This window comes from Laetiporus sulphureus (assembly GCF_001632365.1).
Source record: "Laetiporus sulphureus 93-53 unplaced genomic scaffold LAESUscaffold_1, whole genome shotgun sequence".
NCBI lineage: Eukaryota > Fungi > Basidiomycota > Agaricomycetes > Polyporales > Laetiporaceae > Laetiporus > Laetiporus sulphureus.
The window spans coordinates 1,301,986-1,321,322 of NW_024468510.1; the positions used below are offsets into that span (position 1 = coordinate 1,301,986).

Consider the following 19,337-nt stretch of genomic DNA (forward strand, 5'->3'; position numbering starts at 1 on the left):
CCTCCACAGACGATCCATCAGCCATGGTTACCCATCCTCACCAGTCTAAGAAGAAACGCGTTGAGGACCAGCTCCCCGCCGACATCGGCCTCAAGCCTGTCCAGTTACAAAGAAGACGGGTATGGAGAGCATGTGAATCTTGCAGGTTCGTTCGAATGCCGCCGTGCTTGATCGTGACCTCACCGCTATTGTATCCAGACGCAAGAAGATCAAGTGCGACGGCAACGAGCCAACCTGCTCTCAATGCGCTGCCTCCAAGTCGCAGTGTACGTGGCTCCAGACTAAAGACAGGGCGGCGCTCAGCAGACAGTAAGCAGCGCCTGCTTGTTCACTGCCCTCTTCCCGCTGACTCAGCTCGCCAGCTATGTTCAAGAGCTCGAGGCACGTCTTTTGCATATGGAGGCTCTCTTCCAGCAGGTCGCTCCCATTCTCGAACAAGTTGGTGTCAACGCTGTCGATATGCCTGGTGTCACATCTTCTGCGCCACCACTGCCAGGCGCCAGCCCTGCAAACGTCCTTCAGACAGTGCTGCCTCAGATCAAGAATGCCTCAAGATCGAGCAGCTCCGACGGCTCTAGGACGGATGGAGGCACTCCAATCAAGGTGGAGGATGACGTTTCGGAATCGTTCGGACAGTTGGCACTTGACGAGCATGGGCATATGCACTGGATCGGTGGTTCATCCACGATGTCCCTCATACAATCGTTCCGCGCTATGACTACCTCCCCTCTTCACCGTATTTCACCGGTGGATGAGGATCCTTCCGTGCCTGGACCGAGCGTCGACAAACTGTACTTCCCTGCGTCCGTATTCTTTGGAAAGGTTCATGCCTTGCCTCGCCCGGAGGAGGTAGAATACCCCGATCGTGATCTTGCAGACAAGCTGGTGAGTCTGCCATGTTGCTGATAGGCGACATGTAGCTGATGGTGGTCAAAGGTCGATGCATACTTCACCAAGTTTCATTTCCTCATGCCCGTGCTCGACAAGCCGTCATTTCTACGACGATACGCATATTTAATGGATCATACTCATGACGTCGACCTGGCCAGAAACCAGACTGCTTTTATCGCGCTTGTATGCGCAGTGTTCGCCGTTGCCTCGAGGTTCGTCAACGACATCCGCCTATCCAAGGCTGAGAACTTGGATGATGGAGGGATGGGCATGGTCTTTTACGAGCGGTAAGATTCTGCGGCATTTCATGATCTATCCTCATTGATTGGTTCCCAACTGCAGAGCATTGATACTGCACTACATCAGTCATGCTTCCACCCAGCTGGAACATGTACAGTGTTTCCTGCTGATGTCTTCATTCTTGTGTTCTGTGAACTGTCTGCCACAAGCCTGGTTGCTTGTCGGCCAAGCCGTACGGACTGCGCAGGATATCGGGCTCCACGTGAGTAGGAATCTCCTTTTCCATCCCACGTAGTCGCTTATCCGGCCAATAGCGATCACCTCGACGGTTGCTCATTACAGCAATCGAAAAGGAGACTCGGCGCAAGGTCTGGTGGGGCGTCTACACGCTAGACCGGATGCTTGCTCTTGCCCTTGGACGCCCGCTCGCAACTGAGGATGCGGACTGCGATGTTGAGCTTCCGGTTGACGTGGACGACGAGTACCTGCAGGCTTACTTCGGCGGTGCCACGGTACCTCAGCAGAGTCCGTCGCTCATGAAAGGCTTCGTCGAGCTCACGCTCCTATACAAGATCGCTGGTCATGTCTTGCGGCAGGTATATGCACTTGACAAGTGCCGAGATCATCTCGAGCCCGAAAAGCGTGCTGAGCTGCGGCATGCGGTGGAGTCGCTTGATCAGGCACTTACGAAGTGGTGCGACGATCTTCCCGCGGTATTCAAGTCTCGCCCCATCACCGACCAGCAGGCGTCGATGGGCGCCGTGCTCTGCAGTCATTACTATTCAATTCTCACCACACTTCATCGGAACTTCCTCCCGCTCAAATATGACCAGCCGGTTTCCCCGCGGTCGACAGCAAAGGCTGTCCAAACTGCACATGCATGCATTCGCCTCGCCCCGGCTATCAAAGACGTGGTTCCTCCTTGCCACCACCTCGCGTTTTTCATCCAGAATCTCTTCAGCTCTGCCGTGATCATCCTCCTATACGCGATGCATGCACGTGACCCGAGCGCATCCCAGGCGGCAATGGACGAAGCGACCAGCTGCCTATCCGTGCTCGAGTCGTGGGAGGGGCACTGGCCCGGAGCGCGCAAGTGTAAGGAACTGTTGGAGGACCTCATGGCAACTGCACGGGAGGCGATCAGGGCGTCCGTGAGCGGCCAGCGGAGAGGCGGTGCGAATTCGTCCCCTGTGAGGTTCGATTCTCCGGCTTCTGCGCTTCCTGAAGGACGCGTGTCTTCCGCGATACCCATGCCTATGTCCGAACGTCTCATCAAGTCTAAGCCAAGACGGAACAGTTCGCGTGATCCGCGTTTCTCACCACACCAGGCGGTCGCTGGCATGCAGTTCCGCCCTGACTGTGAGTATATCTGATCCGGAGTTGATAATCTCTGATATAACTCTATTTCCTCTGTAGCCCAAAGAGCGCGATCTACGTCCCGGAAACGTCCCCACGATGATGATACTTTCCAAGACGCAGGCAGCCAGTCGTTCGGGATCTTGTCGAGTTCGTACCCCGGGCGATCCCCGCTCAGCACCCACAGCTCTCCCGTGTCTGTGAACAGTCAGCCCTCTCCGAGTCAGCCTACATTGGATTTCCCCACCGAAAGGAGCCCCCGCATGATGCCGGCTTCCACGTACGCGCAAATGAACATTCCCCAGTCGCCTGCTATGGCGATCCCCTCTTCACGATTTGATTACGACTTTGGATTGTCGCAGAGTCCGTCGGAGAAGTGGGCTGCTCTGGAAGGGCAGAGCAACGGTCTGAGGCTCTTCCCTTCCGGCTCGCAATCTCAACAGGGCCAGTCCCAGCCACCATATTCTCCGACTAGCTTTGGCCCTCAGCAATCCTCCGGCCTCGAGCATGCGTATATCGGTTACGACGGTGTCGGGACAGACCCGTCAATGTTTGGCCTGCCGGGCTCGTCGCCACCCTCCACGAATGGGTTCGTTGCGCCGGGGCTTCCTTTCCGAGGTCTTGACTTCATCAGGAATTACAATCCGTCTGGCTTCCCCGTCGGCGGCGACCAGGAATGGCACACGTTCGACCCTACTGCGTTCGGATATGACCCTGAAATTCCCTTCACGCTAGGCGAGCCTGCGATGGATGGGCAGCAGTGGCAGAATGGACAATAGTTCGCGGCGTACGCCTGCTTGTGTCGTGGATATGAATGCCGTTTTACGTGCTACATTACTAATGACCGACGTAAAGACATTGTTGCGTACGTCCTGGAAAGTCCGTTGCTCTTGTATTACGACCCTGTATCACTAGCCATGTGTGCTCGTACTCTATCTGTATGCTGTCCTACCACTGTTATATTCGCTATCATTATATTAGTACTGTCCGCTTTCCTCAATGCATTCATGCTCGCTTGAACGTCTCAGCCACAACCTCCGCTTTGGCCGGGTTACGGAATCATCGAGACGGAGAAATCAGCTGCCCAGCGGCCGGTGATATCGTCGCAGAAGGCCTGGTCAACTGATCAGCTCACATCCTGCATGTATATCAGGAACAGGCCCCAAAGATGCGGGTGTCTTCCTTGACTCTCAACCATGGCGTCTCATCCTGTCGCTGAATTGACTTCGCCGTCGGCATGGGCCATGGTGCGCATCTCGAACCCCGTATGACTGCTGTGTTCACCCGAGAATAGGTCGAGGACAAGTTCTCGCCCTATGCGAAGGAGGTTCTCGCGAAGCTTATCACCTTCGTCCACGTAAGTCACACTCCACCTCCACCAGCGCTAAGTCCCCCATATCTGTCTGCTGCAGGAGGATGTGATACCAGCTACGAAAGTTGCGCACGCCCAGCTACCCGCTGACCCGGAGAAGCGATGGAAGACGGTCATCCCCACTGTCGCAGAACTGAAAGCCAAGGCGCGCCAGCTCGGCTTGTGGAACCTCTTTCTTAGCAGCCAGCACTACCCTGCATTTGGGGTGCCCCTCACGAACCTCGAGGTGCGCAGCTTTGCTACGGCTGCCACGACGTGACCAATATTACTTCTAGTATGCCCTCATGGCGGAAATATTGGGGCGTGGGGGTCAGATGGCGTCGGAAGCCGTGAACTGTTCTGCGCCTGATACCGGTAACATGGGTGAGCGGGCGCTGTTGCGGTGCTCTAAAGCCCTCTTTTAATGTATGAACGCCCCATTACAGAGGTCTTGGCCCGCTACGGCTCACCGGAACAGCAGAAGAAGTGGCTCTTGCCTATTTTGAATGGGGAGACGCGGTCAGCCTTTTCCATGACAGAACGCTTCGGTGCGCAAATCCGTTGTTCGGGACGAGTGATCCTTCCCTGATGCGCTAGGTAGTCGCATCGTCGGACGCCACTAATATTCGCACAACAATACGTCAAGAGGGCGACGAGATTGTTATCGATGGACACAAATGGTACGTTCTCTCCTTCGCGGCCACGCATGCACTCCTGGCTAATGTGGCTGCAGGTACATCAGTGGCGCTGGTGACCCCAGATGTGCTCTGCATCTTGTGCTGGGTAAGAGCGACCCTGACAACAAAGACCGCTATCGCCAGCAAAGTATCGTCATCGTCCCAGCCAATGCTCCTGGTGTCAAGGTCGTTCGCGCGATGCATGTGTTGGGGTACGATGACGCGCCGGAAGGGCATTGTGAGATCATATACGAGAATGTCCGCGTCCCGCTGGAGAACCTGGTCTTGGGATGGGGCAGGGGCTTTGAGGTGCGTGGTTCGCTCACCGGCACAGTACAGGACGTATCTAATAGTAGCACAGATCATTCAAGGCCGTCTGGGGTATGCTGGGCCGTTCACTAGCCCGCATGTAGTGTCACTGACTGGACACCAGACCCGGTCGTATCCATCATTGCATGCGGTCCATCGGAGCCGCTCAATACGCGCTTGATTTAATGATTGAGCGCGTGACAAATCCGGCCAAGAAGACCTTCGGCAAGTATTTGTACGAGCATGGTAAGTGAATTCACGCAACGCAGCAGGCGCAAGCTTTTATGGGTCATGTAGGAACTGTGATTTCCGAGATTGCACATTCCCGTGCCGAGATCGAGTCGGCTAGACTCCTTGTATTGAGTGCGGCTCTGCAGGTAAGCCTATGAGCATAAATGGAAAGCTTCTTATATGAAATGTTTCTTATGGGATATAGATTGACAAAGCCAAGGCGAAAGGTGCGCTCAAGGAGATTGGCATCGCTAAAGTGAGTGTTTCACCTTGACTCACCTGAGTCAGGACTGACGCTCATATAACATAGTTCGTCGTCCCGTCTATGGCGCTCCGAGTAGTGGATCGCGCCATACAAGCATATGGCGCGGAAGGTCTAAGTCAAGACACGCCGCTGGCGTTGATGTATGCAAATTTGCGCACGCTGCGCATCGCCGATGTACGTGCCACGTCTCTTCACTGCCCATCCAGATGCTGACTAGGTGCCTCCAGGGCCCTGACGCGGTACGTCTCGATTTCATCCAGCTGAATGGCGTGCTAACTTCCGCTCTTTCCAGGTACATATTCAGCAAATCGGACAAAGAGAGCTGAAGCGTGCTCCCGATATTGCTAAGCAGATGGCTGAGGTGAAGAAGAGGGAAAAGGCGTTGTTCGAGAAGCATGGATTGAAAGCTTCACTGTGAGGTTGTGCGATGTCAGGTTGTTTGCGATGTTGTGCATCGTGCTAGTATGCGTAGTGCGGCCAACCTGCCATCAAGTTTGGACTCGGATTTTTGTACAACATCAAGGGAGCTTCTCCTAAGCAATCACCCACTATAGCCTCTCAATGTACAGGATGGTTGTCCACCTCTACAGAGAGCAAAAGGAAAGGATCCGAGGACCGAGTCCGACGCTGAGAGTTCCTCCAATTGAAATCCTAACCCTAAAAAGGAATCCTGCTCAAGCCACACCAGGCGCTCGTTTGTGTTTCATGCGCCTCCTCGAACAAGTGAAACTCTCGAAGTCTCCGCCATGCACCCTGCCGCCCTCCATACGCCTCTTCGCCGTCTCCTTAGCTCAAGGCGACTCGCCCCAACCAACGCGCGCGCTAGCTCGTCGCAGGCCGGCACCTCCGTTCCCCGGGAGAAAATGCGCGCGCTCGTATCTCTCTACCATGAATCGAGCAAATTCATAACCCCAGAGAAGCTCTCCGAGGTGATCGACTACGAGTTCGCTACCGCACCGCTGACGCGGAACCTCATCAAGAGCGACGAGGACAGCTACTGGACGCTGGATGACCGGGTGAACGCGCGACGGCAGCGGTCGAAGATTGGGGATACGAGCACGGTGCTTGCGGAAGCGGACGAGGGGGAGCAGTGGAGCTCGACGAGGACGGCCCGGGAACATATGGTTAGGAGGGCGCTGTATGGGACGGAGCAGGGGCAGGACCCTGGGCTGGAGGTTTTGGAGGAAGAAGGCGATAGGATACGGGAGATGCTGAAGAAGGATAAAGAGTCTAAGGCGTAGAGGTGAGTGCTGCTATTCCACCATGATGTTGTCAGTGTTATGTTAAACCATCCGTTCTTTCAACAGATTTTATGCTGCATTACAGCCTGGTGCAATCCTTTATCTGCAATCCACTGTGATACTCATACGGCTCGCCTTAAGCACTTGAATGAAGCCGAAGCTCTCGACGAATCAGTCACGATTGTACACTGATATGTGCATTTATTTAATACAAACAGAGTCTCCATCACCGGCAGAGTCGAAATGGTCTGGTCATGCTTCCCGGAACAATGAGAGATCTCACAAGTGCGAGCTTTACTCCGGATACTCTTTCGGTGCAAATATCAGCAACACCGCTCGCGCGCTCAAGGTGCGCGATGATCATTCGCGGCGTGATTATGCAGATTGAATGTGTGGACGCGCTTTGTTGAGGATGTTCGGTATTGTACTGCATGCAGAACATGGCCAACTTGCGCCACGAAGTCAGGCTCCGCAAGCCAGTGAGCATCCAGGGATATAGTTCGCGTCAATCACGGCATACGTTTGTATAGCTCCATCAAGGAGATCGTAGCGTTACAGCTTCGCCTTCGCTGCAGCATCCTCTGACAAAACATTGGCTTGGAGTATGTCCCGAGCACTCGCCTCCAGCACATCCCGATACAAGTCCCGCTGATGAGCCGGTGCGTCTTAACATCAACCACAAATAGAGCGTCGCTAGAACACTCACCTTGATGACACCCCATGCGCCCATCCTGGCCATACCGCTAGCGGAGTCGCCTACCTCCATTGCCTTAGCAATAATGGCCTCACTATCGCCCTTGACCAAGTGGTCAATGAAACCTGCTTCGACAGCTTCCTGTGGAGTGAACCGATATCCTTCCAGAGCGATCTTGCGGTGTGTGCGCGCATCAGACACCTTGGCGCGCACGACTGCGGCAATAGCTAAAGGCCAACCAGCGCCAAAGTGCACCTAAGAAGGGTTGCTCACTCAGTGCTTGCTGAGCATGAGGTGATACGGACAGACCTCATTCATGCAGACCCACGCATTCCGACTGCTGCCATCTGTCATGACGCGGTAGTCACAGCACAATGAGAGGATCATTGCAGCTGCGAAGCAATGTCCATTGATGGCGGCCACCGTTGGAACTGCGAGCTTCGTTTGCTTGTCATTGAACTGCTGAGTCAATTATGCAGCTTACTGGGGAATGTCAAGACTCGGCGGTAGAATGGATTCATCACAACTGATCCATAATTTTATTGAAACTGTCAATTCAGTGATCATGGTATACTTATACTTACGAGGGAAGAAATTGATAGGAAAATTGGGATCCTTGGCGAGATTGTCGAAGTCCAGTCCTGTCAGTAATATTGTGATAAAAATGGCGAGGTGCCATGGTAAGAGGGTGGCGCACCATTGCTGAAGAACTTGTTCTGGTTACGCTTTCCTGTGATGACGAGGAAGCCCTTGCCGCCCTCCTTGTCTTTGGCCGCCCTGGCCGAGCGCCACCCTTCGCGCCAGTCACGCTCTACGGCATCCAGCGCAGGCATAAGCGCGTTGCTTACGAATGCCTCGGTGAAGCGGTTGTCCTCGCCGTGATGCATTTCAATGACCCATGCAGTAGTCGTCGCTGATACAGAGTGACACAGTGAATGAGCTGGCCACACAATCTGAACGATACTCGCATACGATGTGTTACAGTGACCAACGGTCTGTCAGATGGGAAAGAGAGAGTATATGCCATCGTTCAAGACGTCTGTCCGGGGAGTCGTGCTGGCTGCAAGAGATGATAGACTGAGCTGAAGAGTGTGGGGATGCAGCAATGCGGGGTTGGCCATCGCGGTCAAGTGACCGCGAATGGGCTCGCCCGGGCCGCCACGCACACTGCGACTCGGTGACCATCCACATATCCACACGCCAACGACAATCTGCATTGGAACACGAACAGCGAATACTGCATTTTAGGCGGCGATGAGTCACTGTCGCGTTCGGGCAATGAATCAACGTTCAACTATCGAAGTATGAGTCCGTGAAATGCGGCCTCCTCATGAATAGTAGCAAGGACTCTACCAGAACATCCAACTCCATTTGACCACTGACACGAAGAGCGTATTCAATTCAAGCCTCTTCCAGAAATGTAAGTAATGTTTTTTTGGCCACAGACCGCTTGATGCTGACATATTCGTGTCAGACAGACAGGTCCTAGGCGCCAGGATGTGACTATTTAATTATATCTCTCAAGCTGCATTTCGTATTCGATTCCACCCTACTCGATTGCGCCTTTGATTCCTACACGATCTCACCTTCTCTGTATATCTGCGCTGGTTTGGTGGAGACCAGCACCACAGGCGAATGGTGCAGGGAGCTCACTTCGATGAAACCTCGCATCTCCCCGTTGTACCTTGATTATCCAGTCACATCGCCATCGTCAGAACATGATGCTCTAGGTGAAACTTGCATGGTCGCGAAGAGCCGGTCATTTCCTGCGTCATGGGTGAGGGCATCATTTTTACATCCCGCAGTCTCTTCGACGTTCGGACTGTCCAGTCAATGTAATATGCTGAGCAAGTTGAGGCGTCCTGTGTACGCCGCTTCCCCGTAATAAATTGAATTGCATGGTGATGCTGTGGAAATGGCTCTCACCGTGAGAGCGCTCCCTCTGGCCTCAGCACGGGGATGCTCGCCCCAACAGTATTCTTCAGCTGTGTATCATGCATGAGAAATTGGTTCATAGCATATGGACCCGTTGCACAATAGAGATACACCGTCTGCGTGTCGTGCAATTTACCGATTCGAGTGCTTCCCTCAGTGAAAAAGAAGGATATTACACGAGATCTAGTATAATGCGACTGTATCTGTTGAGGTTGGCTGTGAAGCCCTGTCACAAAACTTGAAACGCCAACGGCCATATCGTACGGAGCAAAGAGAGAAAAAAGCTTGCATAGAAGATCTGCGAGATGCAGCTGTATCAGATGGAGTGTACGAACGCTGACGCCGCACTCACAAATAGCAAGCAAAAGTACAATCACCGTGAGTGTGACAGCACGGCTCGAACACCCATTCTCTCCCCTCAAACATCGTTCTCCCAATCCGATAGCATCTCTTCCTCGACTTCGTGCATGCTCTCTTCCTCATTCACATCCTGGTGAGCCTTATCGCCGGCAGTAACGACACGGTTTGCCATGCTTCGCAGTTCAGCAACACATAGAGTCTTGCGAGTGAGAGCGATCGCTCTCCGGGGCTTGTTCGGTGCAGCTGAGGACGTTTAATTCGAACGACATGTTTTCGACATCAGCTTGTGTCCGGACTCCACGCCGCGACCGGGAGAAAAAGGGCGTTTGGGACTGCTCTCCGCGCGTGGACCGCACTGCGGCTCGGACGTTGAGGAGGACACGAGAGATCAGAATGGAAGTGAGTCTGTGCAATTGTCAGTGTGTCATTGGTAGAGAAAATGTAAGAGGATTGCTTCACGATTATTACAAATATCCGATGACATATTGCGCAGTCTGCCACATGCATACCGCACATCTTGCAGAAGATGTGGCGTGGGCGGAAAGAACGTGCACTTACGGAGATCACGAAACCCAATGCGGTCTGTAATAAGTTCAGTAGTAGTAGTGCTCTAGATAATATGCTTCAGATGTTGTTAAACTGTTTCCGATTCTATTTCTCACATCAGTTGAATTGTACCTATGAAATGGTGGACGCAAATGCTATTTGAGCTCAGAAGTCCATAGTCACTGTCCAATAGTCATACCGTCTCTGAGTAATAGCGCTGCGAGCGACGGATTCCTCGTAGACAGGAGGTCCGCGGTGGTCGGTCTATGGTGAACATATAGCTTGCGCCAGAGAATTGCGAGCACCACGACGCCGGTGGCTATAGAAAAGGCTTTACTGGCTGTTCCCACTGCAGCGGGATTGTCAAAGAAGTGTGGAGGATAGCATTCTTGAGTTCAAACTCACATCAATTGAGAAACATATCAGCTAGTACGGATTTATCGATGATACTGGCTTACACACTTTCAATAGTGATATCTTGCGCAGAACTTGAAGTGACGGACTTACTGCATATGGCTGTCCTATTCGATGTGACCACAGAATATGGTGCTTGTTTGAATTCTCGGAATAAGTTTGTCGTGAGTCAATCAAAAATGTGTCCCGATCGGGAGGAAGTGCACCATTGCTACATTTTGAGCTGTGATGAGTCGTCATGAAGCATACGAACCTACCGTTTGAGATGACCACAATGAGTGTGATGACCAGATTGCTCGCCACGACGTTTGCCATACAACTACGAGATCATCACAGTCCGACACGGATAGATATAGCAACGGGGAAAACTTGAAATCACCTCTATAATATCAATTAATCGAAGACGTATCAAATCGAGGTGATCTTAAATAGCGTACCATTGCTGTATAAAATTTCGTGACGGACCAAACAGAAATTCACGAGCATCCGATTGGCAAAGAATAACCATGCAGAAAATGACCGCTCGCCCCAGAACAGGCTGTTCTGGGGTGAGCGATCATTTTCCTCGGCCAGGAGCTCAGACTCCTTCATCTCTGGGCGGGACTCCCCAATGTATGGCTTTGACTCTTCCGTCACGCTCATTCTCGCACTGGACGCCGAGGAAGCCGCTGGGAATGCGTCGTTCGAGTTCACGAGCGACGACGACACCGATGACGAGGTTCCCGACCATTCCGAGCGCATACAGGCGTCCTCCATTCCGCCATTGTCCTCGTGTTTGAACATGCAATCCGCTGCGTCCGTCGGGCGAGCGCCCAAGAAGCCACAGTGCCACGGGAAGGAATACTTTGCGCCACATTCCACGTGTGCTCCTGGCAATTCTCGATGCATCGCTTTTCTTTGTCACGCATTTCCGTCTGCCGCCTTTAACAGAATCATTTGCCTCTCACCACGAATCCCCATCTCAACTATAAATCATCAACTTCGATCCACCAGATCATCTCAGTCTATTCATCATGGCCAAGTCAATGCGCTCGAAGGTCAAGCGCCAGTTCCGTGCAAAGAAGCGGACAGAGGGCGTGTACGCCGCCGCAGAAGCAGCACGGCTCAACCGTCTGCACCAAAAACTCAAGGTCCTCACGACTAAGGACAAGAACGGAGACGCGGAGGTCCCAGAAAAGGTTGTGGACTCGTTCAGCGACGAGGCTGCGGCGCAACCAGGTTGGTGCTGGTTCACAAACTTTGGGCTTTTCGACCCCACAGATGTCACGCCCGAGAGCATGCAGGCCCTGGAACATGTCGTTCGCAGGACGGTATCAAGTGGAAGCAGTGCGCTGAGGCAGCGCATTCGGAGGAATGGAGCAGCGAGCGTGGGCTCGAGCGACGAGGAAGACGACGGCAGCGTCCTGTTTAATCATCTGTTTCCTAGGCCTTCCTCATCCTGAAGTTGGTCAAGAAAGTGATGATTGACGTATGAGTTTTTTCCCCTCTAGATGGCACATCTATGGAGAAATCCGCGGCAGGTGGCGCAGGTCCGTATATTCCCCAGTGCCGTTAGCATTGTGCCCAGCATCTCATGTTCGACTCTTTCCCTATCATATTCTTCACCATACACCCCTATTCCTTCATCCACTCATCAATCGACTCGCAACCCCCCACCATTCGCCTTACACCGCCAGACGCCATGGAGATTGACACGGACTCTAAAAGAATCTCGACGCATGGACTCCGTAGATCACGACGAGAAGAGTGGCGGACATCGAAGGGCATGTCTGCTCGTCCGTCACGTAAAGCATAAATAGGCAGGGAGGGATTGCCGCAAGGCATAAGTCGGGGCGAGCGCATCGCAGACGATAATTGTTGTGTAAGATATTGTTATGTTATGCCCGTAGTGTATCAGCTGTCATGTTCTATCTACCTCAGGACTAGCGATAACAATCGTACTTGGCAATCTGCAACTTTCTTTGCGGTTCACGACGCGGATGTCTGATTCACGACATAATGGGCATTGGTCAGGAACGTACCGCAAGATGACGGTCCCTTGGTCCACACATATTGAACGTTCGAATAGCTGCTGTGGCATTGTCTTGGCTAGGTGATAGGTGAGCGATGAAGGGATGATGCTCACGAAAGGAGCAAAAAGGCGCAGTAACCTACTCTGGTCCCCTTAGTAGCCTAGGACTCGTGTGAGCAGCTGCATTCCTGTCATCCTGCATAGGATTAGTGAAATTTTCCTCGTGCTTAAACCATAGGCCTTCTCGCCGAAGGATGAGAGCACGGTCATGATAAGAGGCCCTGTTCGGATGCCCACGAAAGGAGAAAAGGCGCAGTAATCTACTCTGGTCCCCTTAGTAGCCTGGAGTGTGAGCTGCTGCATTTCTATCATCCTGCTTAGGAATAGTCAAACTTCCCTTGTGCTTAATGTGTAGACCTTCTTGCCGAAGGGGAAGCATGACCATGATAAGAAGACCTGTTGAAGGCCCCGACCTTGCTTAATCATTGAAATAGCAACGGAGGATGCGAAGCCGCCGAGCTATGCAGCATCAGTAAACGTGATATGTTCTTTTGGCCTGCCCGTTGTCTTCAGCAGCGTCTGCACAGGCTTTCTGACGTTGGTGTAACCAATATCGCGACTTAAAAATTAAGCATGACCGCAATCCTGGACATTAGTATCGTGACCGACTAATGTACAGCGCTAGAACCCTCGTTCTAGACATTGCAAGCACCGAGCATCTCCGCTCCGCCCATCCACCAATTTAGATCAGTCGTTGCTCACGGACACTCCCTACACGGCAGTGGCAACCGAGTACGCCCCCATCTTCGACGCATCATCGAACTCTTTGTCGTCCATTTCCATCATGTCCGTCCGCTGTAGGTTGACTTTCGTCGAGCTTTTACTCACGGCCGATGGCGGAGAGGCACTGAACAGAGAGCATCCGTCATTGACTGCCACGACACGAAGGCTGGAAAACGAGCAACCACGTACACGAAGTCCTCCATGATGAATTGATCCGTCGTAACATGCACCTCCGGACGGGCGAACAGTAGTGATCGACGGCGTCCTGTCGGCAGGATGCCAGTGTATCGCCTTGAGGCGCCGGCTGGACTGACCTGCGATGCGCTGTGTACATATGCATCCGCGTGTGTGAATTCTTGCAGCCGGATGACCGAACGGCATGCTGCAATGGCGCTGTTGGCAGGCAGAACGTTAGAGACACATTGCTCAAGGACATGGAAACGTGAGTGGATGATAGATAGACGTACGAGAACGTTGCTGCGGGAACCTGTGGGAAGTGAACAGTGAGCAATCGGCCTCGACTGAGCTAGATATGGGACGTACTGTAGCGATTCTGTCAGATGTGGGATTTAATGTGAGGCGATGAGGCATCAAGAATGCAGATCGTGGCGGATACGTACACGTTCATTGAAACTGGAATAGAATGAACTGTCAATGACATGAACGAAGCTGTCATGAGGGAAGCTCTCACCATTCAGGTCCATTACGTTAAGTATCTGGCGGGATTGAGGCCCGACACATCCTTCAGCCACATATGATACGTCAGGAATGTGCTGGTACATACCGCAGGCAAGGCGTTGAAGCAGAACGCAATAACAAAGTACACAAGGCCATCTCTGAAGAGTAGTGTCCAGAGATCCGAGCGCGATTTATGCGGAATTAGCGCAGCAAGTGTTAATAGCAGAATAGCCAGGTCGAAGCCCATTGCTGCGCACGACCATTCGTTCAGCATCGAGGCTGTAAGACGTACAAGATTCACATAGGAAGACGTACTCATGAAGAAGGATACATTCAGGAAGACATGGTTTGACCATGTCAGGATGCAGGCGCCTTGTGTGGGATCGTAATCTGCTTTGAGAACAAACATCCCCCGCCACAGAAGAGCCCAATGCGCAAGGCAAAGGATGCCGAGCGGCAGGACAATTTTCTTTTTGCGTTCCCACAGAGCAATGCTGATGCATGCATAAGTCATCCGATGATTCAATGGAGGGATGATTGGCGTCTCTTACGTTCTAAGCATCAGCGATGTCGATGCACACAGAATGGCCATGTTTCCTGACCACTGGAGCAGACCTACGGTTAATGCGGGCGCAAAAAAAATGGTTGAGCGATTTCTCACCGAGTTGAACGTGTACAGCGCCTGACAACTGATCTGGATATCCATGAGAGCGCCGAACGAACACTGAACAAGTGAAGATCATACCAGGTGTCGAATTGACAAAGACATAATTCTTTGCAATTGTGAGTCCGAGTTCGCAACGTGGGCTGGCGACTTACAATCCGCAAAGAGCAAACAGCAAGCAATATCTGCAGAGGAAGAAGACAACTAGAGGCCAGGGCGTCAAATATCATCCTCGCAGAGAGGCAGCGCGCAAAGTCACCCACTCTGTGACATTGCACGTCAGGATGATGGCAATCCAAATAAATGCTACCCGTCTACTCACTAACGGCCATGTGAACTTTCTCTGTCTGGTAATGAGCGACCATTCGAAGCCACTCGTCTGGAATACCTCCCAGACGTAGAGGCCAAAAAGAGTGAACACCAAGTTCCCGTACACATCTGCGCGGTCGCTATGAGATTCACGCAAACTATGAATCGTCTCGGATTTACCATCGTCGCGCAGGATCACCGATGGGGAACTCCAGGAAACCATATTGGCGAACCGTCGCCGACCGGAAGATGGCAACGAGGGAGAGGGAGGACGACAAGCAATACATCCGGACCAGACGTGAGCGTGAAATGATAAATGTCTGGAAGAGGGCGTTAATGGCAGACGGCACGTGGAAGCCGCCAATATGGACGGCGCCGAGGAGAGAAGAAGGCTCTAGTTACGTTACATCCCTACGAATTGCAGAGACACGCCACTGCTTCTCCCTTCTATTCCGCCCCTGTCGGAGCAGCTGCTGATGTCGCCGAAGCAATGTTTATTGCATTTTCATCATGCGAACCCGAAGCATTCACCACTATCGCGATTGAGTTGCGTAGGTTCGAGTGCGCAGCTGCTCGAGACAAATAGCCGCGTTAAGGGTCAGAACACGTTGATCGTCGATTTTGGCCCGCGACTCATCTGCGATTAAGCTGCCGGGCATGTGCTGTGACGGAAGCTTATACACCCAGCGCCTACGCACTCTTCCTCCGCCACTGTCGGATGCGCTCGCTTTCCGTGCAGCCAAGGTTCCGAGAACATGGAAGCTCATTCAGTGCGATAAGCTGTGTGGTATTATATAGCGCCTTGGTACGGAAGCCATCTTCATCCGGGGTACACAGGCACATGGCAGAAATCTGCACCCATTCAGCTTATTATCTACCAAGTACGTAAGTGGGCGCAGAGAGATCACGGAACAGACTACTCACAGCAAAGATCGAGTCTTAACCACGAGCACGAACACGATCCGCCGTCGTTTCATCAAGGCGTACCCGAACAACTCTAAGTCGCCACAACCAAGCGCCACCTCGTTGGCAATAGTTGCACTCTTTGAAACTGTCCCGTGCCAATAGCTTCTCTCTATTGGTCGAAATAAAAACAATTTGCGAGCTGTGCTGCGCCGCATTAATCGCGTTGCTGCCAAACAAGCCATACGTGCACCCGTTTCGGCGACCCTGTCTCCGCACGGCTGTCGTACGCATGCTTTTTCCGACGGGCCGCATAGCGTCAACAGCACCGACCGTAAGCGCTGTGGTTGAAGTGACTCGGTCGAAAATCAACCGCAGAAGTTGTGGCGCTTAATTGTCTTCCATTTGAGCGCAAGTTCTTGAAGCCTGTCTCCATTTGCTGCGGAAATGATCACACCGATCCGTTTGACATGTCAAACGTTCGCAGACGACTAAACTGTGAGGTCTTCAAGAAAGCAGCAGCGTCGCCACGGGTTGTATAGTGGAAACACACACGACATACATCCACAGAACGACCCATACCTATCAACTGCACCAGACTGCAGCCTGCCCATCCGCACCCGCACTTACCAGCCATGGCTGCCGGGGGCACCACCTCACCTGCAGCACTCCCAGCCCCTCCTTGACATCGTGTCCGCGGAGAATTTTCAGGGGCACAATCAGAGGATTCGTCATGAGGTCGTTGTACACGCGCGCATGGAACACCTGTATCGACCCGTCGTCCGAGGAGGAAGCGAACAATGGATACGTCGGATGGAAGTGCACAGAGCGAATCGCCCGCGTGTGGTACCTGGCGACAGTTATGTGATGAGCGCATCAGAACGGAGTAAAGGAATCCCAGAAAGCACAATGCCCAATGGGGATACGGTTGATTCCGACGACAATGGCAAGGCAGTTGCACTTACCGGAGGATTTTGTACGGCTTGTCGCTGAGCTCGAGGTCGAACCAGCACAGTTTTCGATCGTAGCCGCCCACGATCAAGTGGTCTCCCGATGGGTGCACATCTATCGAAGAGATCCACTGAATCCCGGGAGATAGCGTCTTGAGCAGCTTCTGCTCCGCAAGGTTGTACATCCGTACATAACGCTGGGTCTGTGAGAGATAAGACGCTCGGTTAGGCTATCTAGAATTTGATGTGCTCGCAGTGACTTACGGCAACGAAGAAATGCGGCTTCGTTGGGTGGAAGAGCACCAGCTGAATAGAACCTTTGACTTTTCGGAAGGGCGCTTGCGAGTGCCTGCGAGAAAGCTGGTGTATCCATACTCCACCAGCACCTTCGCCGCTCGCTGGGAGAACAATTAGACGTGATGTAAGAATTAAATACGATAGATGAGTCTACTCACCAACGGTAGACATGTAGTCTCCCTTGCGGTGGAATGCGATTTGTTTTGGTATTCCCGAGTTGGACGGCAGGCTGATAATGAGGATGGGCGAATCGGAGGAAGAAGCGGTGGCCGCAGTCGACGTCCATTTGACAGGTGATGGTGTCACTGGTGCCGGAGGAAGAGTGGCGGGGGCAAGCAGTGACTGGGTGGCGGTGAGAATGGTGGCGGGGAGATTGGGCGGTATGAGGAAGTGCAGTTGCTCTTCGCTGCATACAGGACACAATACATTAAGCACCATGCCAACAAACATCTGAAACGGCCCAACTCACATTGATACAATGAAGAAGCTGACGTCCGTTCTTGGGCACCACTCCACAGCACCGACCTTGCCTTGGAACTTCCATCGCTTGACCTCCTTGCCAACGATAATTTCCCACAGCCGAATGATTCCACTCTCATCACCGCTCACGACCCAAGCACCATCCGGGCTGACACTGATCGCTCTCACACGATGCCTTTCATGCGGCACCTGCAGTGACTTGTACATCGGGAATGGTTTGAGGCTGCTGGGGCTGGGCAGCTTCGGGATGAGGCTGTTCGGGTCAATCTGCAGCTTCACTCGCTGAATGCGAGGTGCCAAGTACAAATCCAGTTGCCGGCTGAAGCGCTCCTGGATGAATTGGTCGTAGGCCGGGACCAAGCGCAGAGCCTTGTACTTCTGCGGTAGGAAGTCGCGTTCACGATCCTCCTTGTCAGTCTCCTCCCATTGCTTCCGCTCGTCTTCGGTAGGCAGGTACTCTTCCGGCGGGTTATAGGACTCGGCGTGAGTGGGAAGACGGGGCTTGGGTGCAGGGAGAGGTGCAGGCTGGTTCGACGGCTCGTCGTCCCAGATTGCGTAAACCTGGGGCTGGTTGGAGGCTGTCTTGGGCTTGTTGGGGACGATCCGGCCTTGACGAATGGCACGAACAATTTTCATGATCTACATAGTGGAGTTCAGAGCGATCATCAATGCTCTGGGACAATAGAGTTACTTTCTGTTTCTCCCATTTACTGGGTACCCATCTGCGCTTGGGTTCTGGGGCACCTGAGAGCGGCATCACCTCTTCCTTGCCCTTGCCAGTGAACCATTCCACGGTCGGTTCGTACGGATCATACCCAGCATCTGGCACCTCGTGCTGTTGAAGTCTCCTGATCAGGTCCAACTCCTCAGGTGTGAGAGGCTTGTCCATCTGAGTATTCTTGTCAAATGCGGTGGTCCTGAGCCCGAGCATTAGGTGCCGCCTTGGATATGAATGCAAATGAACATACCAGGCCGAGGGGTCTTCTACTGTCTCGAGGAACTTGTCCAGCTCATCACCACGGGCGGGATGTAGGACCTTCTTGCCGTTAATATCGTAGCCTACATGTGGTAGATCGTCGTACCAATGCATGGGTATGTTGCCGACGCGGTTTGGAGTCTGATAAGCCCACGCAAAAAAAGTTGATATTAGCGTAAAAGCAATATGTCGTGAACTGCATACGTACATCTTCCGTGGATGAGTCTGAATCGTAGTCCGGCTCGATCTCGGGGTAGACTCGCTTAGGCTGGCCAGTAATGTCTGAAATGATAGTCTTTGGCTTGGGGTATATATGCAAGTCATCATCCTCCGTATCAATTTCTGACTGCTCTTCCTCTTCATCCTCTTCCTCGTCGTCGTCCTCATCGTCGTCACCTTTCTCCTCGTCTTCACTATCCGCCTCGTCCTCCCCAACACTGTCAGCGTCTTCTTCGCTGTCGCTTCTGGTGTCAATCTCTGGAAACTCATCCGCTTCGTCATCATCTGTGCTACCTTCTTCCCCACCTTCACCCTCGTCCTCACTGTGCATGTCCAAACCAACGTCATGAAGGAATGAGGACGGCGCCGGAGCCTCGTCTTCGGCTGCTTTGCGCTTTTTGTTTTTCTTGTTCAGTTCCGCGGGACCCATGGAACAGAGCAGGAAGAGAGAAGTAGGCTAGGCCAACTTAGCAGACCGTAGACAGAGCGGAACCTGGAGAGCAGTGAGCACTGAGAGGCACTGAAAATGGACTTGTGCAATGTGCATGGGCGAAATT

The 19,337-nt window shown here is 52.8% G+C and overlaps 8 protein-coding genes across 8 annotated transcripts; 4 read left to right on the top strand and 4 right to left on the bottom strand.

The window, feature by feature from the left end:
- Positions 1–23: 23 nt before the first annotated feature.
- LAESUDRAFT_689966 (uncharacterized protein) lies at positions 24–3,517 on the top strand (the record flags this gene model as incomplete). Its single annotated transcript, XM_040906042.1, has 7 exons — positions 24–145; positions 199–309; positions 363–885; positions 937–1,178; positions 1,234–1,393; positions 1,446–2,490; positions 2,548–3,517. The coding sequence occupies 7 exons, from the start codon at positions 24–26 to the stop codon at positions 3,264–3,266; spliced, it is 2,922 nt and encodes a 973-aa protein (XP_040770464.1). The 3' UTR covers positions 3,267–3,517.
- A 145-nt stretch (positions 3,518–3,662) lies between these two features.
- LAESUDRAFT_719252 (acyl-CoA dehydrogenase NM domain-like protein) lies at positions 3,663–5,903 on the top strand. Its single transcript, XM_040907596.1, has 14 exons — positions 3,663–3,734; positions 3,782–3,844; positions 3,900–4,085; positions 4,135–4,222; positions 4,285–4,386; positions 4,440–4,518; positions 4,572–4,824; positions 4,877–4,896; positions 4,949–5,070; positions 5,122–5,201; positions 5,261–5,311; positions 5,366–5,494; positions 5,548–5,559; positions 5,613–5,903. The coding sequence occupies exons 1-14, from the start codon at positions 3,684–3,686 to the stop codon at positions 5,736–5,738; spliced, it is 1,362 nt and encodes a 453-aa protein (XP_040770465.1). The 5' UTR covers positions 3,663–3,683; the 3' UTR covers positions 5,739–5,903.
- Positions 5,904–6,020: 117 nt separating this feature from the next.
- Positions 6,021–6,636, top strand: LAESUDRAFT_689970 (uncharacterized protein). The gene is made up of 2 exons (XM_040906043.1): positions 6,021–6,563; positions 6,628–6,636. Exon 1 carries the CDS (start codon positions 6,067–6,069, stop codon positions 6,559–6,561), a length of 495 nt encoding a protein of 164 aa, XP_040770466.1. The 5' UTR covers positions 6,021–6,066; the 3' UTR covers positions 6,562–6,563; positions 6,628–6,636.
- A 410-nt stretch (positions 6,637–7,046) lies between these two features.
- Positions 7,047–8,349, bottom strand: LAESUDRAFT_719254 (ClpP/crotonase). The gene is made up of 7 exons (XM_040907597.1): positions 8,228–8,349; positions 7,953–8,168; positions 7,840–7,896; positions 7,740–7,781; positions 7,565–7,686; positions 7,268–7,510; positions 7,047–7,209 (listed from the first exon to the last, which is right to left on the bottom strand). The coding sequence occupies exons 1-7, from the start codon at positions 8,280–8,282 to the stop codon at positions 7,114–7,116; spliced, it is 831 nt and encodes a 276-aa protein (XP_040770467.1). The 5' UTR covers positions 8,283–8,349; the 3' UTR covers positions 7,047–7,113.
- A 1,316-nt stretch (positions 8,350–9,665) lies between these two features.
- On the bottom strand, positions 9,666–10,716 carry LAESUDRAFT_22609 (uncharacterized protein). The gene is made up of 6 exons (XM_040901644.1): positions 10,604–10,716; positions 10,555–10,557; positions 10,296–10,436; positions 10,213–10,228; positions 10,109–10,160; positions 9,666–9,955 (listed from the first exon to the last, which is right to left on the bottom strand). Coding segments are annotated over exons 1-6 (339 nt in total). The 5' UTR covers positions 10,605–10,716; the 3' UTR covers positions 9,666–9,829.
- Positions 10,717–11,523: 807 nt separating this feature from the next.
- LAESUDRAFT_733518 (uncharacterized protein) lies at positions 11,524–12,364 on the top strand (the record flags this gene model as incomplete). The annotated part of the gene is made up of 3 exons (XM_040910431.1): positions 11,524–11,728; positions 12,187–12,289; positions 12,310–12,364. 3 exons carry the CDS (start codon positions 11,524–11,526, stop codon positions 12,362–12,364), a joined length of 363 nt encoding a protein of 120 aa, XP_040770469.1.
- A 1,530-nt stretch (positions 12,365–13,894) lies between these two features.
- Positions 13,895–15,178, bottom strand: LAESUDRAFT_639262 (uncharacterized protein; the record flags this gene model as incomplete). Its single annotated transcript, XM_040903532.1, has 9 exons — positions 13,895–14,020; positions 14,089–14,231; positions 14,298–14,476; positions 14,534–14,586; positions 14,644–14,676; positions 14,728–14,755; positions 14,802–14,850; positions 14,965–15,084; positions 15,136–15,178. The coding sequence occupies 9 exons, from the start codon at positions 15,176–15,178 to the stop codon at positions 13,895–13,897; spliced, it is 774 nt and encodes a 257-aa protein (XP_040770470.1).
- Positions 15,179–16,433: 1,255 nt separating this feature from the next.
- LAESUDRAFT_719260 (BOP1NT-domain-containing protein) lies at positions 16,434–19,312 on the bottom strand. Its single transcript, XM_040907598.1, has 8 exons — positions 18,770–19,312; positions 18,554–18,702; positions 18,277–18,502; positions 17,575–18,224; positions 17,264–17,511; positions 17,073–17,206; positions 16,824–17,011; positions 16,434–16,708 (listed from the first exon to the last, which is right to left on the bottom strand). The coding sequence occupies exons 1-8, from the start codon at positions 19,208–19,210 to the stop codon at positions 16,444–16,446; spliced, it is 2,301 nt and encodes a 766-aa protein (XP_040770471.1). The 5' UTR covers positions 19,211–19,312; the 3' UTR covers positions 16,434–16,443.
- Positions 19,313–19,337: the final 25 nt, after the last annotated feature.